Source organism: Macaca mulatta, chromosome 2 (genome assembly GCF_049350105.2).
Source record: "Macaca mulatta isolate MMU2019108-1 chromosome 2, T2T-MMU8v2.0, whole genome shotgun sequence".
Lineage (NCBI taxonomy): Eukaryota > Metazoa > Chordata > Mammalia > Primates > Cercopithecidae > Macaca > Macaca mulatta.
Genome location: NC_133407.1, coordinates 135222462 through 135244518, shown reverse-complemented (window position 1 = coordinate 135244518; position 22057 = coordinate 135222462). Strand labels below are relative to the sequence as shown.

Genomic DNA, 22057 nt, shown 5'->3' with positions numbered 1-22057 from the left:
CACTAATATGTTATCACTATTTAAAATGCCATTGTTGATATTTCTATAATGGTTTTCTAAGCAAGTCATAGCAACGGCTCCAAGTGAGAAAAGGCCTTTTTAAAAAATGTGGGCCCCTCTCTTTTGCATTATATTTACTAGCTGTTTAAACTCCCTCTAGTGGTTAAGTCATGTTGTGATCCTAAATTTTGCATTGACAGACTCAATGCAGCCACCAGGACTAGGGTGCTACTGGGAGTACCAAAGATAACAGGATCAAACCTATTCCTTAAGCATTCTTTTCATGTGCATGGAATCATGGTATAAATATTGTATATCAAAGCTACTACTGCTATAATCCTTACCTTCATCTCCTTTCTCTCTTATTTGATCGAAAATCAAATAGTGCATCGATTATTGATACTTTCTACTCTAGAGAATTACAGTGAATATACTTTATAAGGTGGAGATTTTGGGGGTATGTCCATATAAAATGTTCTGAACTATGAAACAGGGGCCTGTAAGACACATCTTTAAGGATGTACCTACTGTTTCTTGAATTGCTAGTTTACCTATTATGCAATGACTTCCTTGTAATAAAATATGAATGTTTGGCTCTTTTAAACGCTCACCCTCTATATACAAACACCTCCCACCTCTCACACGCATATAAATTCTTCCTATGCCACCAGCACCAAGCTTTGCATTGGGTTTTTATTTAGATGAGGTAGATACTCTTTCATTTGCAGAATTGTAACAGTTGTTGAGGAGAGCATCTGTAAAAATAAATCTTAGAGATAAGGCAGACAGATTTTTATGATAAAACAAATCATATAAAAAGTAAGACTTGGACTCGATTCTCCTTAGACTCCCATGTGAACTTGCAGAGGTCTGATTTCCATATCTCAAACATTTGGGATAAACAGCTGCATTTCTCAGAAAAACCCCTGCCACCACCCTTCCTTCATTCTCTTACTTCATCTGGTCTGGACAGCTCCCTGCACAGCTTCCAAAGCATGCTCTTCTCTTCTCTCCCTATGAGACTTCCTGTTTCCTGGAATGAACCCACATCTTTCTCTTTCTCGTTTTATTCTTTTGTTTCATTTCAAGTGGTGTACATACATCAGTAGCTTCCTGAGAAAGCTGCTTTGGACATAAATTTTTTATTTTTATTTATATATATATTTTTTGAGATGGAGTCTCGCTCTGTCACCCAGACTGGAGTGCAGTGGCACAATCTCGGCTCACTGCAACCTCCGCCTCTCAGGTTCAAGCAATTCTCCTGCCTCAGCCTACTGAGTAGCTGGGACTACAGGTGCGTGACACCATGACCAACTAATTTTTCTACTTTTAGTACAGATGGGGTTTCACCATGTTTGTCAGGCTGGCCTCAAACTCCTGACCTCGTGATCCACCCGCCTTGGCCTCCCAAAGGGCTGGGATTACAAGCATGAGCCACCGTGCCCAGTCAGAGATGAGTATTTTAAGACTTTTTACATATCTGAAAATGCTCTTACTTTACCTTCTTCGTACTTGATAGTTTGGCTGGGAATAGAATTCTACTGATTTGGCAATTATGACCAATGATATTGGACATTTTTTCATGTGCTTATTTGCCATCCACCTATCTTCTTTGCTGATGAACCTGCCATATTTTTTCAATAAATCATTTATTTTTCTTATTACTGACTTTTGGGAGTTCTTTATGCATCCTGGAAAGAAGTTCTTTTTCAGATATAAGATTTGGGAATCCCATTTGCCCCTGGTTTGTGGTTTGTCTTTTTATTCTTTTAATAGTGTCTTTTGAAGAGCAGAGATTTTAATTTTGATGAAGTTCAGTTTATCAATTTGAATTATTTTATGAATAATGCTTTTAGGTCATATCTGAGAAATTCTTGCCTAAACCATGGTCATGAAAATTTTCTCCTATGTTTTCTTCTAGAAGTTTTATGATTTTAGGTTTTTATAGTTAGTTTTATGTTCCATATTAATACTGTAAATGGTATGAGGTGGATTGAATTTCAATGGATTGAAATTCATTTTTTTAATATATGGATATTCAACTATTCCTGCACCCCTTGTTGAAAAACTTATTGCACCTTTGTCAAAAACGAATTGTCCACATACGTGTGGGTCTCTTCATGGACTCTTTATTCTGTTGAATTTATGTGTTTGTCTATCTTGATGTTACACTGTATTCATTATTGTGGCTTTATAATAAGCCTTAAAATCAGGGAGCATTATTCTTCCAAATTATTCTTCTTTTTCTAGTTGTTTTGGCTGGTCTCAGTCATGAGCATATAGATATGTGTTTTAGAATCAAGTTATCTAATTCTACAATAAGGCCTACTGGGATATTAATTGGGGTTGTGTCTAGATCAGTTTGGGGAGAATTGACGTCTTAACAATACTGCATCTTCCTATACAAAAACAAGGTGTATCTCTTCATTTCTTTAGCTCTTCTTTTATTTCCCTCAGCAGTCTTTTGTACTTCCCAGTGTATAGTTCTTGTATATCTGGTGTCAGAATTATCTGTCAATATTTTTTATTTTTGATACTTTTATGAATGGTATTTTTAAAATTTTTAATTGTTCACTACGACCATAAAAAGAATATAATTGATTTTTGTATTGACCTCATATTTTGAAACTTTGCTAAACTCACTTATTTCAGTTTTTTGGGGGTAAATTCCATCAGGTTTTCTACATAGATGTGCATCTTGTCTAGAATAGACAATGTTACCTTTTTTTCAGTCTAGATGCTTTTTTATTTCTTTTTCTTGCCTTGTTGCACTGGCTAGAACCTTTAATACAATGTTAAATAGAAGTGACAAGAGCTAACCTTATCGGTCTCTTCTCTCATATTAAAAGGAAAGCATTCAGTTTTTATTCAGTTTTTCACCATGAAGCGTGATGTTAGCTGTGGATTTTTATAGGTGCCCATAGATGAGGAAGTTCCCTTCCATTCCTGTTTTACCGAGAGGTTTTTGTTTGTTTGCTTGTTTTAAAATCAGCAGTGAATGTTGGATTTTGACAAATGCTTTCCATGCATCTATTGATAAGATAACCACACTGATTTACATTTTTAGTTTGTTAAATAGAAAATTATATTGATTGACTTTCACGTATTAAGCCAACCTTGCATTCCTTAGATAAATATGACTTGGTCATGAACTACTATCCTTTTTGTATATTCTTGTATTATACTTGCTAAAATTTTGTTTTGAATTTTTACATCTATATTCATGAGGGTTATTGATCTCTAGCTGTTCTTCTTTTTTTCTTGTACTGGCTTTGTCTGGTTTTTACTTCAGGACGAAGGTGATCTAAAAGAATGACTTGGAATGTATTCTCTCCTTTTCAATTGTTTTTTAAAAGTTTATGTAGAATTTTTTTCTTTAATGTTTGGTGGAATTTACTAGTAAAACTATTTGAGCATGGAGTTTTCTTTGGGGGAAGGTTTTTAACTATATATTTCATTTCTTTTATAGATATATGGCTGTTCAAGTTATATATTTTACCAAGTACATTTTGGTGGTTTATGTCTTTAAAGGAATTTGTCCATCTCATCTGTGTTACAAGTTCATTGGCATAAGTTGTTAATAGCATTCCCTTGTTATCTTCTACATAGCTATAATATAAAATCAGTATTGATATCTTCTGTGTCATTTCTGATATTGGTACATTTTTCCCTGAATAGTCGTGCCAGAAGTTTATCATTTTTTTTCAGTCTCAAATAACCAGATTTTTACTTTCATTGATGTTCTCTACTGTTTTTCTGTTTTCTATTTCATTGGTTTCTGCTCCGATATTTATTATCTCCTTTGATCTATTTAATTTGCATCCTATTTGCTTTTTTTTTTCTAGTTTCTTAACACAGAAGCTGAGTCCATCTATTTGAGATCTTTATTTGGGCATTTGTGTTAGAAATTTTCTCCTAAGAACTGTTTTGGTAAAATTCCATGAATTTGATAGATGTTTTTTTATATTCATTCATTTCAGAATACTTCCTAATGTTCCTTTTGATTTCTTTTTTGATCCATGAGTTATAGAGAAGTGTGTTATTTAGTTTATAAGTATTTGGGGGATTCCCAGAGATCTTGCTATTATTAATTTCTAATTAAATTCCACTGTATCAGAGAACATACTGGTATGACTTGAATTCTGTTATGTTTATTAAGACTTTTTGACCCAGAATATGGTCTATCTCGGTAAACATTCCGTGTACCCTTGAAAAGAATGTGTTTTGTATGGTTGTTGGGTGAAATGTTTTATAAATGTCAGTTGGGTCAAGATGGTTGATAGTGTTGTTGAAATCTTTTATATTCTTACTAAATTTCTGTCTGCTTGTTTTAGCTATTATTGAGAGATGAGTGTTGAAATCTCTTGACTAAAATTCTGGATTTGTATTTCTCCTTGCCCTTCTAACAGTTTTTGTTTCATGTATCTTGAGGCTCTGTTATCAGGAGTAAAAAAATATTTAGAATGATTATATCCTCTTGATGAATTGACTCATTTATATTACTAATGGACCTTCTTCATTCCAAATAATATTCTTTGCTCTGGAATTTACTTAGTGTGATATTAATATAGCCTCTCCAGCTTTCTTTTGATTAGAATTAGCAAAATGTACCTTCTTTTTTTACTTTAAAAATTATTTCATTGTAGGATATGCTCATAATATCAAGCTAAGGATCCATGTAACTTCTAATTTTGCTTACAATCTGTGCCTGGGATTCTAGGATGTGTGTGTGTGTGTGTGTGCGCGCGCGTGCACGCACATGTGCATGTGCATGTGCATGGATGTGTTTTTTTGTTTTTATTTTATTTTATTTGAGATAGAGTCTCACCCAGGCTTGAGTGCAGTGGCACAATCATACCCACTGCAACTTCCGCCTCCTGGTTTCAAGCCATTCTCCTGCCTCAGCCTCCCAAGTAGCTGGGACTACAGGTGAATGCCACCACACCCAGCTAATTTTTTATATTTTTAGTAGAGATGGGGTTTCACCATGTTAGCCAGGATGGTCTTGATCTCCTGACCTCATGATCCGCCCAGCTCAGTCTCCCATAGTGCTGGGATTACAGGCGTGAGCCACCGCGTCTGGCAGGGATGTGTGGTTTTTAATGAATTTTCACAATTCTTTTGTTCCTTTAACAAGTTTTCTCGTATATTCCTGGATAATAGTAGGTGCTCAGTAAATATTTGGTTGTTTTGTTTTGTTGTTTTTTGAGACAGTGTCTTGCTCTATCATCCAGGCTGGAGTGCAGTGGCACGATCTCAGCTCATTGTAACCTCCGCCTCCTGGGCTCAGGTGATCCTCCCACCTTAGCTTCCCAAGTAGCTGTGGCTACAGGTGCGCACCACCATGCCCGGCTAATTTTTGTATTTTTTGTGGAGACGGTGTTTTGCCATGTTGCCCAGGCTGATCGCAAACTCCTGGACTCAAGCGATCCACCTGCCTTGGCCTCCCAAAGTGCTAGGATTGCAGGCGGGAGCCACCATGACTGGCCAATATCTGTTAAATGGAATGTTTGTGTCTACTACATGCAGAAAGAAAAATGCACACTCTGTCCTTTAATCTGTTGTTGCCTTTATATTTAAAGTGCATTTCTTGTAGGCAGCATTATTGTTGATTCTTGCTTTTATATTCAACCAAATAATGGCTGAAATTCAATTGGGAATATTTAAACTGTACATTTAATGTGAATATTAATATGGTAAGATTTAAATCTGTCATCTTGCTATTTGTTTTCTATTTGTCTTAACTGCTCTTTGCTTCCTTTTTCCTATTTTTATGCTTTCTTTTAGATTAATTAAATATTACTTATGATTTCTTTTTATCTCTTTTGTTGGATTATTAGCTATAATTCTTTGCTTTGTTATTTTAGTGCTTTATTTAGGATTTGCAGTGTACATTTTTAACTTATCACAGTCTACCTTCAAGTGATATTATACCTCTTCATATACAGTCTAACAATTTACAGTGGCATATTCTCACTTCTCCCTCCCAACTTCTGTGCTAGTATTGTCATAGATTTTTCTTTTATTCATGTTATAAAGTCCATAGTACATTGTTATTTTTATTTAAACAGTCCATTATTTTTTAAAGACATTTTAAAAATACTAAAATTATCTTATGTTTTACCCATGTGGTTATCATGTCCAGTGCCCTTTCTTTCTTTCTGTAAATCTACGTTCCCTTCTGGCATCATGTTCCTTCTTCTTGAAGGAATTCCCGTGACATTTCTTTTTTTTTTTCAGACAGGGTCTCACTCTGTCACCCAGGCTAGAGTGTAGTGGTGCCATCATGGCTCACTGCAGCCTCAGCCTCCCAGGCTCAGGTGATCCTTCCACCTCAGCCTCTTGAGTAGCTGGGACTACAGCCATGCGCCACCATACCTGGCTAATTTTTTAATTTTTTGGTAGAGACAGGGTTTCACCATGTTGCCGATACTGGTCTGGGGCTCATGGCCTTAGGCGATCCTCTGGCCTTGGCATCCCAAAGTACTGGGATTACAGGCATAAGCAACTACTCCCAGCCTGTGACATTTCTTATAGTGTTGATTTCCTGGTAGTGGATACTTTCAGCTCTTGCATATCTGAAAACATCTATATTTCTGTTTTTTGTTTGTTTGTTTCATTGATTTTCTCTATTATTTTTCTGTTTTGATTTTATTGATTTCTGCTCTTTATTTTTCTCTTCCTTATGCTTGCTTTGGGTTTACTTTGCATTTCTTTTCCTAGTTCCTTAATGTAGGAATTTCGGCTGTTGATTTCCACTTTTCTAATGTAAGCATTTAGTGCTGTAAGTTTCCCTCTCAGTAGTGCTTTAGCTGCATCTGACATGCTTTAATATGTTGTATTTTACTTTTCATTCCAGGTCTATGTATCTTTGAATTTTCTTTGAGACTTCCTTTTTAACTCATATATATACTGTTTAATTTTCAGGCATTTGGAAATTTTCTGGTTCTTTTTCTGGTATTGATTTATTTTACATTTGTTAAGTTTTGTTTTATGGTTCAGAATGGTGAATATTCCATGAACTCCTGAAAAAAAATTGTGCTCTGCTAAAGTGCTATATATGACAAATAGATCCTGTAGTCTGATTTTGTTGTTCATTTCTTGTGTACCCTTGCTGATGTTTTATCTAGCAGTTCTATCCATTGTTGAGAGTGGGCTGTTGAAGTTCCCAGCTATAATTTTCTATTGCCTATCTCCTTTCAAGTCTGTGAAGTTTTGCTTCGTGTATTTTGAGGCTCTGTTGTTTGGTGCACACATATGTAGGATCATTATGTCTTCCTGGAGGGTTCTTTTGTAATTATGTAATGTCCTTTTCTGTCTCTGATTTACTCTAAAATCTGCTTTATTTGATATTAATATAGCTACTCTTAACTTTGTTGGGTTATTGTTACGTTATATCTCTTTTTTCATTTTTTTCCCTTTCAACTTACCCACATTGTTGTATTTGAAGTGAGTTTTTATAAATAGCGTTTTGTTGCATCATGGTTTTTTTTGCTGTTGTGTATTTGCTTGTTGTTTAATCCACTCTACCTGGTGAAGGTAAAAGTCTAAGCTTCTCACTTGGCCTTGCTGGCTTAGGTAGGGGAAGGATCACAGTTTTTTCTGTTGCATTTGGCTGGCATAGTTATGTCTAAGAGTTTTCTGTCTTGCAAGGCTGCTCTTTTGGCTAGAGAAACCAGACTTTTCTTGTCTATGCTTGTTAGCATTTTCAGGTTGCCAGCTTCTCCATCTCTGAGTCTAAGATATATGAGACAAAAAGAAAACCCAGGGAACTTACTGCTGTGTTGTTCCTTAACCTAACTGCTATGCCGCCTTTTGGCCTCTTTCAGAGTCTTCTTATGTTTGTTTTACATAATGTTCAGGGTTTTTCACTATACTTTGTGGGAGGAATTGAGAAAGCATGTCTTATTCCATCTTCCTGGCAGAGAATCTTCTCCATCATTTTTGAATAGATATTTCACTGAGTATAGAATTCTAGGTTGACAGGTTTTCTTCTTTCAGTACTTTAAAGAGTTTGTTCTGTTATCATCTTGGTTGTATCATTTCCTATGAAAAAATATCTCTGTTTTGTGTGTGTGTGTGTGTGTGTGTGTGTGTGTGTGTGTGTGTGTGTGTTTTGGTAGAGATGAGAGTTATCGCTATGCTACTCAGGCTGGTCTTGAACTCCTGGCCTCAAGCAATCCCCCTGCCTTAGCCTCCCAAAGTGCTGGGTTTATAGATGTGAGCCGCCACACCCAGCCTAATTCTTACTTTGTTCCTCTGTATATAATGTATCTTTTTTTCTGCACTGTAGCAGTTTGATTATGCCTTGCCTTGGTGTGATTTTCTTCATGTTTTTTGTGATTAGAGTTCATTGAGATTCTTGAATCCAAGGGTGTATTCCTCTTGAACAGCCACTCTCCAAAAGCAGGTGACTCAACCAACTTTATGGTAAAAATTAGAGAGCTATTAATTTGTAGTTGAACTATGATATTTTCCACGTTCTAAATTGTTTATTTAGTAGGTGGTCATATGTTTTGTACACCAGATATTCAAGCACCTTCTGCCACAGTGCTCTGTTTTGAACATTTAGGGCATAACTTGAATATTTTCATAAGTCAGAGACTCACCTCATTTTCCAGATGATAGAGATGACTTCAGAGAAGTGAAACATTTCCTAAAGTTTCCTGAAGTTGCAACTATTAGGAGCACAGGCAGACTTAGGGTTTGAACTCCATACCTCTTGCTGGGTGATGATGGGAATGTTACTTAACCATTTTGAGCCTCCAGTGTGTAAAGTGGGAGATGATAATCATACTTATTAATACCTCATCAGGTTGATATGTGGATTAGATGAGAATAGTTAAGGATTCACAGAATGGTAGCTGTTGTTGCTGTTGATATTTTTCTTTAATAGACTTTCTTTTGTAGAGCAGTTTCAAGTTCACAGCAAAATTGAGTGGAGGGTACAAGGAGTTTTCCATGTATCCCATCCTCACGTATGCATAGCCTTCTCCATTATCAACATCCCACACCAGATGGGTGCATTTTTTATAATCAAGGAGCCTACATTGACACATCATTATCAACCAAAGTCCGTAGTTTACATTAGGGCTCACTCTTGGATTTGTACATTCTATGGGTTTTGACGGGTGTCCAATGACATGTATCTGCCATTAGAGTATCATTCAGAATAGTTTTATTTTCATAAAAATCTTTGCTCTGCCTATTCATTCCTTCCTCTTCTACACCTGAACCCCTGACAACCACTGATCCTTTAACTGACTCCATAGTTTTGCCTTTTTCTAGAATGTTGTATTAGTTGGAATCGTACAGTATGTAGCTTTTCAGATTGGCTTCTTTCACATAGTAATATGCATTAAAGTTTCCCCGATGTCTTTTCGTGGCATAATAGCTCATTGCTTTTTAGCAGTGAATAATATTCCATTGTCTGGAGGTACCATGGTTTACTGATCTACTCACTGCTAAAGGACATCTGGTCTCCTTTCAAGTTATGGCATTTATGAATGGAGCTGCCATAACCATCTCTGTGGATTTTTTTTTTTGTGGACATAAGTTTTCAACTCAATTGGGTAAATATCAAGGAGTATAATTGCTGGATTGTATGGTAAAATATGTTTAGTTTTGTAATAAACTGCCAAACTGTCTTTCAAAGTGGCTGTACCATTTTGCATTTTTATTAGCAATGAATGAGAGTTCCTGTTGCTCCACATCCTCACCAGCATTTGGTGTTGCCAACGTTTTAGGATTCAGACATTCTAATAGGTGTATAGTGGCATCTCATTGTTTTAATTTGCAGTCTCTGGTGACATATGATATTAATCATCTTTTCGTGGTGCTTATTTGCCATCTGTATATCATCAGCAAGATGTTTGCTCAGGTCTTTTGTCCAATTTTAAAATCACGGTGTTCATTTTCTTATTGTTGAATTTAAAAATTTCTTTGTAGATTTTGGAGCTATTGGTATTTTTATTTGAATTATTATTATCTTAAGTGCTTGGACAAGAGTTTCATTGAAACCTCAGCATTTTAACCAGCAAAACATGAAAATGTTTTCTTCTCATTTTTTGGAGGGAGGTGGAGAAATGATCTTCACTTGAAAAAATAAAAATGAAAAGATGTTCTCCTAGGTTACTTTGATCCAGAAAGAACTTTAGGCTGCCTCTTAAGTAGAGCTGTGACTTCATGGGCCCTCCATGCTGTAATAGCCTCCCCACAAAATTAGTTTGTGCCATGTGTTTTTCAATGGTTGCCTTACTGAGGAGTGGGAAGTACCTGCTTAGCACAGTATTGCCTTTCTTTGTTAGGAATCTGTGGATTCACAGGGTGCTCTGCTGTTATCAGGGTGGTGACATTACACCTATTAGCAAGTCTCCTCAACTTGCAGAGAACTGCTCTGGCCTGGATCATTCTGTAGAAAAACTAGTTACTAATGCTATTGAAGAAAAATATGTCCCATGATAGATGGAGGTATTATATTATCTGATTTCCATTCTCCCACCCTTCACTGTGCGTCAATAGATTTATATCATGGGATTCATTTTCATTTTATGTCTTTTTATTTACGCACCAATTCTTTTGCAAGTAATTTTAATTCTTCATTTTATGAGAGTGAGGCTCTGTGCCGGTGTACTCCTATATAAAATAAAGGAAATGATTGTTTTTAATGCAGATTTGAAAGAAATATAATGGATTTCAGCTACACCAATTTCTCCCCATTTAGATGAGATGAACACCTAGTTAGATGAGGAACATCATTCCTCATATAATTTGAATACATCCTGTTTCCATGACAACTTGTACTTACCAGCTTGCCTGGTAAAAGAAGTGCTTGAATTCTTCCTTTGATAAAAGATTCGACCAAACACTGGGGCCCCAGTTTCTTAATTCCAATAATTTCATTCCAGCCTGGGGCCAGTTTTCTTTTTAACATGGGTTGATGTTGAGGATTAGAAACCAAAAACGATTTTAGAGGTGAATTCATCTTCAAAATAAAAGGAGAGGACTCATAGGCCGAATACTAATGAGCACGAGAAATGAAGATACTTGTGCAGGTCATAGTCATGTTCTGATATCTTCCAGTTAAATTGAATCAACAGAGATGATGCAACAACTTATGAAGATGCTATTTGATTTGACAAAGAATGATTCAGTTACTCATTTCCATCCGGACGTTATAATCAGTTGGCTTGTTTTTTTCACTGCTAATTTATATCTTGCCATTATGGGTGGCTTGTGCCCTCTTACTGCTGAATTTCAATTCTAATAAGGAGTATGGTTTTATTAATGATTTTCCCTCAGAATGAAAAATAGGAAATTATTTGCATCATTAACTGTGCTTTTGCAAACTATGAAAAACACGATACTATGTTTAATTGACAAACTTATGTTTCATATGTTATAAAATATTTTAGTCCAATAAGGCAAGCAGACATGACCCTTAGGCACTTTAGGAATGATAGGGACTCATCCCAAATTTAGGATAATTCACAGTGTATTTTTGAGTGACCTGGTAGGTTTTGAAAGGACAAAAGTGACTCAGCTATCTCCAAGATAATTGTCAACCACAGTATATATTTGTGACATCAAATACTTGCATAAAGTCATCTGAGGGGTACCATGTTCATCATAGCCTTCATGAGAGCTCGTCTTTTGTAATGATGATGTAGTATGATCAATGTGTGAATATTTTTAGCCTCTGGGAATAAGATACTATCTTACCACAAACACTAAGAAAATTTTAAAGCAAATACCATAAGGTGCAACATGCCATTATGTAGATAATATGTAACTAATAAGAAAGAACAGGAAAAGACTGAAAAATTAACAGGATCTTTCTGTATTGTAAGTATGCAATTCCTGCTGATGGTAAAAGAAAAGAGATTCGGTAACTGAAGGGATCTCACTGGCCTAAACACTGCACGTGTCCTCATGTTTCCTAATGGATCATTTTGCACAGTAGTTACAGTTCTAAAAATGTCATGCAATTATGATTTTTTTTAGAAAACAAATAATGCAGCTTCATTTCAAAAATTGCTTTATTTTCCTTTACTAATTGTTCATCAGTTGATAATGGCTTCTCAAACTTTAGTGTACTTAGCTCTTAAGAAGTAAATGACTTATAAAATATTTCAGGCTATACTTTAATGAATGTTTTTAAATCACAGAAGGATTCATTATTCAGATATTTATTGAGTTTCCAGCACATGAGCAGTACTTTATAACAGTCTCTGAGGACCTCAAAGGTGAGCTCCCGACCCCTCAGGAAGCTTGGGTTAAATATGGTACAGGGAAAGATGGTACAGGTGGTCTTTTTGCAGCCTGAATTATCACGTCCTAATATTTTGCCAAGTCAGCTTATATTTTCTGTATCAGGATTTCTTATGTCATAAATATGATTATTTCAGCTTAAAATAAAGCTTTGGAAAGCACAATACACTTCCTCAGAGAACTGGCTTACAAAATGTTCCCCTAAATGATCTATGAACCATAACTGAAAGCCCCAAACAATATTTTATCCTTAAAGCAGCTTCTTAGACGTAAAGAAATGACTTGCTTGCTGTTGATTTGTCCCACTAGGCTAGCTGTTATCAGCCCACAGTGGGGATTACAGGCCTCCAGGATGGTTGCTGAAATCCTGTGGAACAGGCAGTGCTGCAGGACCTGCTCCTTGCGTATCTACCACGCGCACATTCAAGCATATGTTTTTGGACTTTCCTCTGATCACTCGCCTCTCTACTGCTCATTGTTTCCTCTCTTAAAAATTGCTGAAGACAAATTTGAGGCCTGCCAGTTCACCCCTTCAGTACAGTTTCTGATGTAAGCCATCTTTGTATCTCTGATTGATTGGCTGGCCAGTAATATTCAGAACAACTCTTTGATAAGAAGCCAGTGATTGACAGTGTTTATTACAGGGTTGCACATGATAGCCACAATCATTGGTAATAATCTAAGTGCCCAACAGGAGGAGTTGGTTATACGAATCATTACTCCTCCAATCAGCAGAATTCTGTGTGACTACAACAAAGGTCCTTTAATCAGAGCTCTTAGACTGGCCACAAATCCTATATATTTGAAATCATTGAGACTTTTTTTAAATCACGGAAGAGCTTGGTTACTTCCCAGTGCTCTTTTTGCCAGGATAAGGGATTTCCTCCTGGTAAAGTAGTTTGGGCACCGCCCAGCTGTATCTCTGGGACTCTGTGAATGTCCCTATCTGGAGTGTGTTTGGTGACTTACTTCCTGTGAGGGAACTTGGCCTGGCCCTTGAAGGATGGTTAGACAATTTAGATGGTCAGAGGAGAGAAGAAAGGTCTAAGGCAAAAGTGTGAAGATATGAGTATATACGGTGTGTTTACCAAGTGGGAAGTAAGACCGTCATTGATTCAGTAAAGCTGGATCTCCCATGTGCCAGACACTGTGCTAGGAACCCAGAAGACAGTGGTGGAGGGGGTGGGCCCAGGCCTGTCTTCGGGAGCTCATGTTGTGGCAGAGCTGAAAATGCACCAAGAGATAGGGACAAATCTGTTTGGAATATATGTATTTCCATGTATAGCTATATCTCCAAATATATAGATTTAACATATATATTCCAAGTATATGTAAATAGAGTGTATAATTATATCTCTTTAAATATATTTGGAAATATACTTGCAAATGCATTTGGAAAAGGGGGTCAAGGTGTAGACGATTTCAAAGGCTAGATTCCAGATTTCAGACCTCAGCCTATGAGAAACAGGCAGCGCTTTATGGCTTTTGAACAAAGAAGTAATAGGACAAAAGTGCTTTTTAGGAAGACCAACATGCTGTCCATAAGAAAGATACACTGGCAGAGGAGAAAGACAAGAAATTAGGAGACAAAGCCACAGACTTTGTTTCCTTAATAGATGTTGCTGGTGTGCCAGCCTTGGACAGTCCCTGCACTAGGCACTGGGTGGACAAACGTGGACAAGAGAGGCCTGGCCGTCTCCACTTGGACTGGATATTCTGGTTCGGAAGATCGGCAGTAGATGTGTGCAGCTGACACATGCCCTGAAAAAAATAATGAGAAAGGGGAGAAGACCTGCTTTAGAGTGGAGGCCTAAGGCAGGAGAAGGAGTCAGCCATGCCAAGCAGAGGGACTAGCAGTTCAGGAGAAAGAACAGCATGTGCAGATGCCCTGTGGCCACAGAGAAGCTTTGAGGCAGGGGGAGAGCTCAGCCACGGGTTTGGAAAGGCAGGAAGGGTCCAGAAGATGCCGAGTACTGTTGGTCACCAGAAAGTCTGGGTTTTTTTCTGAGAGCAGGCAGAAGCAAACCAGTGTTTGAGGGCTGTTGGTCAGGCTGCTGTCTGGCAGGAGATGAGAGGGTCAGGTGTTAGAAGCAGGGAGACCTGTTAGGAGGTTGTTGCAGTCCTCCAGACCATGCTTGGCTGACTCAGGAGTAAGGACTGGGAGTGGCTGGCACCAGTGGGAATAAAGAAGGAAGAGCAGGCTGGGCACGGTGGCTCACGTCTGTAATTCCAGCACTTCGGGAGGCTGATGCGGGAGGATCACTTGAGGCCAGGAGTTCAAGACCAGCCTGAGCAACATGGCGAAACTCTGTCTCTACAAAAAATTTTAAAATTAGCAGGGCATGGTGGCATGTGCCTGTAGCTACTGGGGAAGCCGAGATGGGAGGATCGCTTGAGCCTGGGAGGTCGAGGCTGCAGTGAGCCAAGATTGTGCTACTCCACTCCAGCCTGGGCAACAGAGCAAGACTCTGTCTCAAAAAAATAGCAATAATGATAATAGAGAACAAGAAAAGAAGAAGGAAGACCAACACGCGGAGTGCAGGCAGATCAGGACGAGAGAACTCAATGTCTGATAGGTGGATGGATGTGGAGAGTGGGACAACCAAACCTCAAGGCCACATTTTCCAGGCTTAGCGACCACATGGACCTCAGTGTCCTCACTGCAAATGCTTAGCACATGCCATTTCCTTTACTCCTTTCTCTTCCATTAGCAGCTCTGAACAAGAGAGGCCTGGCCTGGCCCCTAAAAGACCTTCAGAGGTCTTTTGGAATCTAGAGATTAATAACACTAGTTGAGCTTTTTCTATGTGCAACTTGCAAGGTGCTTTATAGACAATGTTTTCTTATACATGGCTTAGAGCAGTCCCTTGAGGGCGCTCTTGTTATCTTTGTACCCCAGATGAGGAATCTGGAGCTCAGCAAGGTTAATAACTTCCCAGAGTCACAGGGTTTACCCATGGCAGGATCTTGGTTAGAGCAGGGATCAGTCTCACTCAGAAGCAATCATCTTGAACCACACCGCAGCCTCCCCTGACCCGTGAGTATCCCAGAATAGTTTCAAGTCTCCCCTACCTCTCGAAGCCATTGCTCTAGGATTGACCAGCTGCAACACACCTTTGTTGGAAGCTTCAGTCAGGGCCTGTGCCCCAGGCCAGACCCTTCCTGTGCCCTGTACCTACGGGAACTGAAGACTGCCATCTAGTGGCCATTGCCTTCTTTTTTCTTTTGCTGTTAAAAGAAAGGAAAACGGAGTTCCCACATAAAAGACAGGCCTGCATATTTATAGAATCACACCCTGTAAACAGGAAACTTCTCAGTCTTAGAGAAGGAGCCCAGCAACATAAACAGCATATTGCCAATGAGTTCCCCCATCCATTCAACAAACACTTAAATACACACACACACATTCTATTGGAATGTAGGCTCCCTGAGACGGGAATTTCTTTTGTCTGTATTGCTAATGAACCTGGAGAGCTTAGAGCAGTGGCATTTGCATAGCAGACATGCAACAAATATTTATTGAGTGTGGAATGAATGAATGTCTGACATTTAGTATATCTTTACTATATACCAGACACTTGACATGTACATTTTCTCATTTAGTCCTAATGATAACTCAAGAGATAGAGACCATTAGCATGTCCAGTCCTCAGATGTGGAGACTGAGGCACAGAGAGAATAGGAAGCTTGCCAGCTTTAGGGAGAACTAGCTTTGATCCAGGTTTTCTGACATTAGAGACCGTGTGTTCCCTCCTTTCGAGGGAACCACTGGCCAGTTCCCTCCCATGTTCTGCCTTTATTGAATGGAAGGCTCCCTTCCCAAAGTGTTGAGACAGAGGCCATCAATGGAGAGAATGGCACTAGCTAACTCTGGCTGTGTGACTTCCAGTGTCCCTGAACCCCAGATTCCTTGTTGAGTAAAGGAGGAGACTGAGTTAGGACCCCTGCCTTCCCTTCCAGCGTCATCATTCTGCTGTTCCTGTGACTCCCAGGGAGCGGATGTGAGTAGAAGAGAGAGGACCACTTGTTGCTAGGCAACCAGCACCCACCTCACCCATGTTGCCATGGTGATGATGAAAGTTGGGCTGATGGGATTACCAGCTCCTGCTAATTGCATATGAGCGCTCAGGTTTCTGTCTCTTTCTTGCCTGCTTCCTTGCTCTGACTTTCTCATTCTTCTAGGAACTGTAGAGAGATTTCCCCCTCTCCTCCATCTGCAGCCTCCCTGAGGCAGCCTTAGTGCAATGGAAAGCAACTGGGAATGGAGCCTGTCTGTGTGTCTGAATAGCTGTGTGACCTTGGGCAGGTTACCCAGCTTCTCTGGGCCTTTCTTTTCTCATTTGGAAAATGAAGGTGTTGGAACAGTGATCCCTGTCTAAGGTTCTTCCCCGCTCTCAAATCCTTTGATGCCTAGGGAGCATGTCAGGGGAGCAGACCACACTGTTACTAGGCAACCAGCAGGCACCCTGCCCAAGTTGCCTTGGTGACTGGATGCTGGAGGGGAGGGGAGTAGCTGCTGCAGCTAATTGCTTAATTATTTATGAGTGCCTCAAGTCCTTCTTGTTGTTTTCATTGCTAGGGGCTGTGGGGTCACCTTCTCTTCCTCTCTTCTGCCACCCCAAGTCGTCTGTGTTGCGTGTCATGCAGTGGGAGAGCACGTTGGTCCGGACCTCAAGCTACCCACGTTCTAGTCCCGCCTCTGTCATTTCCTAGAGCTGTGGCCTCGGGTAAGTCACCTCACCTCTCTGGGCCTCAGTTTCCTCATTTGTAAAGTGATGTGTTTGCTTAGATGATTGCTGAATCCCCTTTCTACCTTGAAATTCTAGTTCCTGCCGTCCAGTTCCCAGATGAGGGAAATTTCCCTAATTTATTATCTTCTAAGAATGACTCTGAAGAGCAATAAAAATAATTAAGTCTCTTACATATTTCAAATAGGAAAGGAATGAAAATTGTGCCCATTGTTCCCTCCTTAGCCATTTTGTATTATCTCTTTTATTAATCTTAAGGTCATTTAAATTTTATCTATTCATATATACCACTTACTTCCAAAAGAAATTTGAGGGATTCAGTGTAAGGTGCATATATGCTATTAGGTCTTTAAAATAGAAGTAGGAATAAATATAAAAATAGTGATGCTTCTTCATTGGCTAATATTGGTGGTGTGATTGAGCACCAAATGTAATTATGAGCGGCCTGGAAGCCAAAGCAAAAAGAGAGAAAGGTATATAATTGCTATTCAGTAAAGAAAAACTGCCAGACTGTTCCTAGTTCTAAATTCTGGAGGGATTTTTTTCATGTGGTACACATTCCTTTTACAGAAACTGCAGATAAAAATTCTTGACTAGCCCTTTTTTTGCTGAGGATATTGTTAAAGGACATAAGGAAGGAGCTAAACTTGACAGTTTGACTAGTTTTAATCATTAGAAAGCAAAACTTCCTCTCTACCCATGCCTTGGAATTTTATATAGATATGTGTCACTTCGTAAATATAAATTTTCAGAATCAACCATTATTTATAAATCAGCTATATATAAATTCATGTAACCACTTTGCAAAGCAATTTGGCAATGTGTATCAAATTTTTAAATGCAGCCAACAATTCTTCTCCAAACTTATTCTGAGATTAGCTTGTGCAGATGAAGAAAGACATAAATATAAAAATACTTATGGTAGGATTATTTATATAAGAAAATGTCTAGAAACCACATAAATGTTGGAGGCTAGTGAATTAAATTATATTACTTCTTTACAATGAATTACTTTGCAGCCCTTAAGATAAAGTAGATCTATATGTTTTGATATGGAAAAATCTTCAAGGATATAATGTTAAGTAAAATAAGGTGCAGTATTGGTATTGAATGCTTCTATTTCAGTTATAAAAAAATACAGATTTATAACTTAATTAATCTAGATATATGCTTGCATGTGCATACTTGCATTTTTCTGGAAGGAAACTGTTGCCAGTGGTTTCCTCTGGGAATGAAGATTGATAGTCTCGGGAGGGAAGGAGACCTACCAGTCACAGCTTGTTTTTACTATGTGGACTTGTTAGTGTTCCATGTAGAGAGGCAGGAGAGTCTGGCAGTTGAAAGTCTAGACTCTGGAGTGGGAATACCTATGTTCAAATCCCAGCTCTCCCACTTACTAGCTCTGTGACCTTGGGGTTATCTTAATCTTATCTCTGTTCCTCATCTGTAAAATGGGTTAATAGTATCTTCCTCATTGGCTTATTGTAAGGATTAAATGAGTTATTAAGGGTAAAGTGCTCAGAGCAGTTTAAACAATGCCATATACCACCCTTCTTGGAAAAATGAAAGGAGATATTAAGCAACAAGATAAATGCATCTAACCAAAAGCACTCTCCTCCGTTTTAGTGTTGGACAGATTTTATAAAATCTGTCATTGCTTCCAACATTGTATGTTATATAGAAGCTAAATTTAAAGCAGGGGTCACAAAGTAGCAGTCTTATTTTTTTTATTGTCACTTTATGTGACCTTGATTACCTTTTAGGGAGGGCATCTACTCTGGGATTCATGACAGTCTATGATGATGCTCTGAAGTCCCTGAACTCGTCTTGTTTTGTAGCTCTTCCATCCCAGCGAATGCTCAAGGCATGAACAGAACACATGCTAGGCCAGGTAGAAAATCAGTGAGGAGATGGAACCCCATGCCCTTCACTGCTCAAGGCCAGAGAGGAACTATCTAGAAATTCAAGTGTAAAGAGGATGTCCATGTTGGTTGCGACATGTGTGTTCACATGCCTCATGCCTTTGCTTTTCTTTTGAAAAAGAAAGTGACAGAGACCTGGGGAGAAGCAGTGTTAGGAGGGTCCCTCCTACTTTGGGTTCAGGAATCTCACCGCCTAAGGGACTTCCTGAGTGCTCAGAGGTACAGGAAGCAGAGCGCTGTGTTCAGAGCTGCCCACTTTCCTCCTTCCTACTCGCAGGTGCTTTAGGGCAGATCTGGATACTTCGGCTGATTTTGGGAAATGTTCTCTGAAGTTAGCCACACGTTACGCCGGCTTGAGGCCCTCACTGTGGTCACATGGTAGCTCCAGAGGTTGGGATGGGGGCTCTGGCCCCTTCAAATCAGCGGAGTTCGGAAGTATGCTCTCACTAAAAGGAATGCAAAGCCCACCTGCTCCAGCCTCATGCCCCAGTCAGTGGTTCTCCTGTTCATTCTTCTGTCTCGCCCTTTGTTCTGTACTCGCGGGCACTGGAGGCTCTTTATCCATTTGGCCATCGGTTCCCCTCTCCATCTATCTGTCACACCCAACTGTGCTTCCATCTGCCCTCCATCCCTCCTTCCCTCCTCCCGCCATCTGCCAGCCTTCCCTCCATCCTTTTGACTGCTGGTATGTCTGTCCATCCCTCCTTCCCTTGCACCACGTGGGTCTGGGGCTCCATCCCCTGGCCCATCCATCCCTCCATCTGTCCCTAGCCTGCCGCTCCATCCCGCTGCCCTTCTGCATGGCTGCAGAGCCCGCCTGCAGACCGTTCCCAGGTCCCTCTCACCCCCGTGGGCCCTCTAGTCCGTCCCCGGCCTCCACTCCAGGCCGGGCCGTCGGTCCCCCCACGCGGGTCCCGCGCCTGTACGGGATCGGCCCTCCATCCCTTCGTGGGCCTGTCTTTGTTCGGCGGACCCGGCCCGGTGGTGCCTCCCACGGCCCCTACCCGCGGCTCCCAGGCCCTGAAGACTGCGAGCGGCTGGCAGCAGGCAGCGGGCCCGGGGCGGGGCGGGGCGGGGCGGGGCGCGCGGGGCGGGGCGGGGAGGGGAGGGGCGGGGAGGGGAGGGGCGGGGAGGGGGCCGGGGGTGACTCAGCCGCGCTCGCCCCGCGGTCCGCGCGTCCGCCGGCCTGGCAGGCGGGGCGGAGAAAATGGCGCTGCCCCCGGCCGCCGCGCCCCCCGCCGGGGCCCGGGAGCCGCCGGGGTCCCGCGCAGCCGCCGCCGCCGCCGCCCCCGAGCCGCCGCTCGGCTTGCAGCAGCTGTCGGCGCTGCACCCCGAGCCGGGCGCGGTCCCGCTGCACTCGCCCTGGACCTTCTGGCTCGACAGGTGAGGGGGCGCGGGGCTTGCTGCGCACGGCCCCGACCCGGGTCCTGCTGCCACCGCCGCTTTGTCTCGGCGCGGCCCTTCGCCCCGGCCCCGCTCCGCTGCGGCGCAGACTCCGGCCCCGCCGCGCGTCCGCCTGCGCGTCCCGGGACTCGCCCCGCCGGGTCGGAAGCCAGCTTCGGGCCGCGCCGGGCGGCTGTTGGGCGGCCTCGCCTCCGGGCCGGGGGAGGACCGCGCAGCCCGAAAAGTTTCGGCAACACTTTCTACCTCTTGTTCCCTTCCGAGCGGAACGCGGCGTGCTGGCCGGGCCGTGGGAGAGGGTGGGCGAGCTGGGTGGGGGTGGCCGCGTCCCCACTGCAGGGAGAGGGCTGTCCTGCTTACCCCGCGGGGCGCCTGGGAGCTCAGGACACGACCTCAGCTGTGACAGCGCTCGGAAAAGTTGCCCATCCCTTGGGAGGTGTGCGGTGGTGCAATGATTACTGCACGTCGGGCGCCCCCACCCCGTGTCCGGCCGCTTCTGCCGTGGACTCCTCTTCCAGTTATTCCTCATCCACTGGGCAGGTATTTCCTGAACACGTACGGTGGAGCCACACACCTGCTATGCGGTGGAGATTCAGTAATGAACAGCAGCTCACCTTGTCAGGAAGGGGGTGAATTATGGCTTTCCCAGGGTACAACCCAGGTGCCATCTTTTCAGAAAGGCCCCCTGACTACCGTATCTAAGATAGAAACCTTGCTCCATCGTTTTGTATTCTCTTGTCCTTCCTTCTTTTTCTTCCTAATGCTTAATGCAGCCGGATTCTATTATATATGAATTTGTTTACTTTCCGTCTGTCTCCCCAGCTCCTCAACACTTCCCTCAGTTAAGGATAAAAGAGCAGTGGCTTTTTGTGTTTGGACATTTTGGACCTAGAACTGTGCCTGGTCTCTGGTAAGAATACCAGAAATTGTTGATGAATGAATACACGAATGAATGCAAAGCCCCTTCTTAGTGTCTGCCCTGCAGTGGGTGCCCAATGATGACACCTCAAGGTTGTCCCAAGAGCATTTGGAAATTTTGATGAAACCGTGTCTGCTCTGGCTAAGTGTTAGGAAGAAATGTGTGACTGTTCTGAGAAGTTTGCTTGGTACACACAAACCTGGTTTGAAAAGGGTTTGCGTAAAATGATTGCAAGATTTTTTTTTAAAAGTGGTATCTTTTTTTGGTGAAGACAATCTCGTTTCTTTTTTCCTTTTGGGTTCTTATAGCACCCGTCTATAAGAATTGTCACTTGCTGCCATTTTCTTTGCCGGAGACCCAAAAAAGTTGGGGGTGGGGGAGATGGAGTGAGTCTTTCAAAACATTTTCACTTTCATTATGGGATGTGAAGAGAGCGTTATACTGTCATAACAAGAGTGCTTTTGGCAGACCTTAGCAGAATGAAATCATGTGTCTGTTTTCATAGGTGTGCTGCAACTGTGCTATTGTTACCTGGTATCTGTTTTCAAGGTGTTAAACCTGGACCTGTGGTCTAAATTGTGAATACTGCAGACTGGTGGAAACAGTATCAAGACAGTTTCTTTTTAACAGGTCTAAAATTAGTTTACATTTAGGAACAACACTTTTAAGGACTCGTCTAAAATGTCAATACTACAGATAACGCAGTCTTTTAAGACTAGTAGCTTAAGATTATAGTAACTTTAATGAAGACACAAACTATATCTTACTATTGATTTACACATTTTTGTTCTCTGAAG

At 41.1% G+C, this 22057-nt stretch overlaps 1 protein-coding gene and 1 long non-coding RNA gene across 7 annotated transcripts in view; one reads left to right on the top strand and one right to left on the bottom strand.

Moving 5' to 3' along the window:
• EIF4E3 (eukaryotic translation initiation factor 4E family member 3) overlaps window positions 1–22057 on the top strand; it is a 72902-nt gene that overhangs the window by 8668 nt on the left and 42177 nt on the right. For 3 of the 6 annotated variants that reach the window (XM_077990138.1, XM_077990136.1, XM_028843121.2), the window contains exon 1: window positions 16795–16997. Coding sequence is in view for 1 of the 6 variants with exons in the window: in XM_028843118.2 (XP_028698951.1) it covers window positions 20148–20323 (176 nt within the window). In the remaining 5 variants the exon portion in view is untranslated. 6 annotated transcript variants of the gene reach the window in all.
• Window positions 13893–20826, bottom strand: LOC144339266 (uncharacterized). The gene is made up of 3 exons (XR_013414103.1): window positions 20702–20826; window positions 14490–14584; window positions 13893–14031 (listed from the first exon to the last, which is right to left on the bottom strand). It is a non-coding gene; the product is annotated as an uncharacterized LOC144339266 (long non-coding RNA).